General features: G+C 37.7%; 2 protein-coding genes across 4 annotated transcripts in view; one reads left to right on the top strand and one right to left on the bottom strand.

Annotated features, from left to right (window-relative positions):
- Positions 1–972, top strand: part of LOC108552679 (acyl-coenzyme A thioesterase 13) — a 3343-nt gene extending 2371 nt beyond the window's left edge. Inside the window, exon 4 of the mRNA XM_017907333.1 lies at positions 901–972. The gene's annotated coding sequence lies outside the window, so the exon portion shown is untranslated. The remainder of the gene's footprint in view (positions 1–900) is intronic.
- Positions 1–4470, bottom strand: part of Pxn (Peroxidasin) — a 13626-nt gene that overhangs the window by 916 nt on the left and 8240 nt on the right. For all 3 annotated transcript variants that reach the window (XM_017907332.1, XM_017907330.1, XM_017907331.1), the window contains 4 exons: positions 3623–4140; positions 2122–2896; positions 1485–1836; positions 9–1357 (listed from right to left, as the gene is read on the bottom strand). In XM_017907332.1, coding sequence (XP_017762821.1) covers positions 9–1357; positions 1485–1836; positions 2122–2896; positions 3623–4140 — 2994 coding nt within the window. The remainder of the gene's footprint in view (positions 1–8; positions 1358–1484; positions 1837–2121; positions 2897–3622; positions 4141–4470) is intronic.

Raw genomic sequence — 4470 nt, 5'->3', positions numbered from 1 at the left:
GAAGAGCGTGATCTCTACCACGCTGAATATTCATGGCAGCTAAATCTAAAGCTACTGCATGAGCAGTATAAAATAATTGCTCTGTCAATTCGCTATTTAAATTTTCTTCAGGTAATTTTAATTTCGCGGCTGTAGCAAACATTCCTCTAACTAAAGGATCCACGCCACCTTCTTCAACCAATCTCCACGGCGCAAAGAAAGCGTCTCTGAGTTTAAGAGGACCTTGAGGAATCGATTGGAAAGATTCGTTAAAACGCTCTAATCGAGGTTGAATTAAAGTGTGACCAAATCTTAAAGCTGCAGTGGCAAAAACATTAGAAATACTAGCATCGAGATTAGGATCATAACCTCGATACGAACCTAATAGTTCTTCGACAGTACCACCAAATACGTGGGGTATCCAGTGTTGATAAGTGATATGTTGCATTTGAGCCGCAACGATTTTCCTGGCCTCCTGGTATAATTTTTCCCCGTTCCATTGAGGATTCATATCACGCAAAGAACGAGCTATGCGATTATGTTCGCGCAGCCATATTGTGTGCATCGCTAAAAGACCCACTTGTTCGTTAGCTCTGATGTCTCCAGTTACGAAACAGTTTATGGCACTTTCTAAAGGATTTCTCCTACAATCAACAAATTGCCCTGCGGCATATGGAAGAAGAGGTTTATGACCAGGAATTGTAGGCCCTTCTCGTAACAGTCCGTGATCCGTAGAGAAATCACGTAGATCTCTGGCTAGGGCGTCGTCGTAGCCATACACTTGAGACGCATCCATGTAACTAGTTAATTGATTTAATTGTTCCCGAGGAGTAAAGCTGCCCCATAATAAACTGGTTGCACCAGATCCGCAAACTGCACTTGTTCTAATGAAATCGATGCATCTTCTGTTGTTAACTCTAGGATCACCAGGTGGAACGTCCATGGGAAAGCAGGGTGCAGCATTATCGCAAGACTTTTTACAGTCTATACCATCCCAGGATTCACTAGAAACTGATGGGAGTGCATGACTTAAATCGTGATCCAAAAATTGACCCCATTGCATCACCATATGTGTGATTCCATCGTCTGAAGTTACGTTATGAGTGGTTATTAGAGTTGTGGAGATTAAACGCGCTGAAGGTTTTGGATATCCATAGTAACGGCGACTTCTGTCCCAACCCACTGGTGCTGAAAATCCATTCTCATAAATTGGTTGTAAAACTCTACGGAAACCAGTATAAGAAGAACCCCAAGTGGGGTGGCGTAGATTGTTGCAGCTGCCATCTATACTACGATATTTATTGTGATAGCACATATTTGTGCAGTTTTGCCGACGTCTGTGACCAGTACATCCGGATAATCTTTCGATCTCTCTGACCTATAAAATGTTAGAAATTTTTAACATACAAAATTATACACTGAAGAAGTTACTTAATTAGCAAATGGAATAATAACAATTGAAGTAATTACAAGGGAACAAGAGCGGTATGAATTGGAGAACACACCTGTTCTGCCGTAAGTATTTCTTCATATCGAAATTCAGAACTGGTATTCGCACTCAGACCTGAATTTACCATTCTTCGTATATTGACAAGTGTTCTGTCGAAAATTTCAGCTGGTCTGGCAGCAGCACGGCCAACAGCGTCTGGAAATCGTGAAAGTCGAAATGGACTTGCCCGATTCGATCTATCACCACTAAAGAGATCTATCAACGTGTTATTTATGGCTCGATCGATTTCCTCCGTAGCATCCTTGAAGGCTCTTATTAGCAGAACATCTGTTGCTCCGGGCTGGCGAACACGTACCAGTGCCTGAGCGGTTGCTCGGCCATATTGGTTCACGGCGGAACACTCATACCTGTGTACACAATTCTTGATTTACGACAGTGAAACCAAACATACATCACGATGTCAGAAATATGATAAGCTGGTATATTTAGTCCCTCTGTATTGCAAATCTCCTGTTATAAATACTTTAGCTGATATTATGTTACATAATGTTATTCAATAATTGTTGATGAATTATTTATTCTAGTAGACAATTGATCGTCATTTTTTACTATTTTTTTGAACTATTTAATATCTTTTTATGACTCTAACATAAAAAGTAAGAATAATTAGAATAAAAAATATTTAGATTCACCTTCCGGCATCTGCAGCGGTAACATTATAAACATAAAGGCTTCCTCCACGTGATATTCGAAATCTGGATCCCTCCACAGCGGTTCCATCCTTTTTCCACTGTATCACCGGTTTTGGGACACCTTCTACCCTGCAGGGTACCTCTATAATAGCCCCAATTTCGGCCTCCATATCGTGAGGCTCATATATAAGCCTAGGAGCATTGTTAAACTGGGACTCATCTACTACCTTCAAATCTGCACTCGTTTCAGCGTATCCATTTGAGTTTCTTGCTTGGCAAACATATCTGGCTGAATCTGTCTCCTTCACGGCAAAGACCTTCAACACACTTCCATCATTTTCAGTAGCAATACGACCACCCACATTTAGTAATTGACCGTTTCTCCACCATTGAATACTTGGAGGAGGATAACTCTTTACTCTGCAAGTGAATGATACGTCTGTACCAACTTGTACAATCTGAGACTCAGGTAATTCGGTGAATCGTAATGAGGATGGCACTGTGATTATTGCTCTGGCCTTTCTCGATCTTGTGTAGCCCATTTCGCTTTTAGCAATGCATTCGTATTCACCAGTATCTTGTTCTGTTATATCTGATATTACTAATGTTCCATCGTCTTGTATTACGTAACGGTTTCCATCGGCGGATACTTCGTTGGAATCTCGCATCCATTTGATTTCCGGTACAGGGTCACCTATTACCTCGCAAGTAAAGCTAATGGTCCCTCCTAGTTTAACTTCCACATCCTGAGGCCCATTCATTATGCGTGGTTCAACTGAAAAATAAAAGCACCATGAAGATTTAATAATAGCTTCTGGTTAAATAAAGTAGTTATAATCGCAGATATTTCAAGAAATAATAATAATAATAAAATAATAATAAAAATGTGATTATATTGTAATCAATAGGAATCAATTATATTTAGAGAAAAGAATAGTTGAATTATTTAAGGTCAATTTAAATATAGTTTGTATATTTATAATAAGCTCGAATATTCGTCTGTCAATTTGTTTGACATCTGGCAAATCTTTTATAGTAAAGTGATTTATCCGCAGATAAGAGTGATCACAGGCCTCTAGAATTAGCTAATCGTGGATAATACAAAAATCAAAATTATCATCGCAAATGACACGCCGGTCAGCCTCTCCTACTTCACCTCCATTACTACTAGAAAATCAACTTTCACAAAAAAAATTTCTAACTATATAAGGTAACTGTAATTTGTAATATTTTGTTATGTTGTGAAGCAAACTTCTTTTAATATTAAAGGGTACGAAGCAAGTGAAAATGACTTTTCATTTTTACCGTTACTAAAATCGCATAATTACTTTTCACACGATTAATGTTGGCTTTCATTAAGATAGAAATGCAATTATATAAATGCACTTATTTTTTGTTAGACGAAAATGTATTCATCTATATTATATATAGGTGTATATAATCCTGTTATTCCTTATCGTTTCTATGATCGCATGCAATCACAACCATTCAGTTACTCAACTGCAATGAAAATCGTTCATCGACATAGTTGTCAATGATCTTCCCTTCATCTCATCGGGCGACTGGCAAATGGCTGCCATCTCAGACGGCCTGCTTTGAAGCCTCTGCACTAGCCAAGCCAAATTGCAATCGCAAACGAGAGCATTACTGTCCAGACGAAGACGCGTCATGGGTCCCACATTGCGAAAAGCGTCTGCCGGCAGATGATGCAGCATGTTGCTATGCAAGAAGAGTCTCTCCAATGACGGTAAATCATTGAAAGTGCCTTTCTTAATTTCTCTGAGATGGTTGTAGTGTAAGTATAATTGCTCTAATTTTGGTAATCCAGAGAATGCTCCTGGCAAAATACGTTCTAAACGATTCTTGTATAAATAAAGGATCCTCAGGTTCGTTGCACCTTCAAACGTCCGTGGTAAAAGGTGTCTAATGCGGTTATCATTTAACAAAAGAGTGTGTAATTCTGGTAAACCATGGAAGGAACCTGGTCGCAGTTCGGCTATGTTGTTGAATCGTAGATCGCTGTAAAATTGATTTAATTCTATTAATGTAATGAACAAATAAATAAGAGAAATATATTTAAAACAGAATAAAGATAAGATTTTTTAATATAAAGTATGAGTAAAGATAGTGAAATTTCGTAAATTGAGAAGTCGGTTTAATTGTATTAACTTAATTTTAATAATATAGTATTATCAAAGGAACTATTATATAGCTATAGGAGATATAATTTAAAAAAAAAATGAATTATATTTTGTAACAGTGAAATTTTTTAATTGATAATTGATTTAATGCTACGAATTGCAGAAGAATGTGCAGAAAACATATAATCGAGGTTGGTCAAATAGGGAA

The sequence above is a fragment of the Eufriesea mexicana genome, unplaced genomic scaffold (assembly GCF_001483705.2).
Source record: "Eufriesea mexicana isolate 0111107269 unplaced genomic scaffold, ASM148370v2 scaffold7569, whole genome shotgun sequence".
Taxonomy (NCBI): Eukaryota; Metazoa; Arthropoda; class Insecta; order Hymenoptera; family Apidae; genus Eufriesea; species Eufriesea mexicana.
Note: the sequence above shows the minus strand (reverse complement) of the source record. Positions and strands in the feature narration are given on the sequence as shown.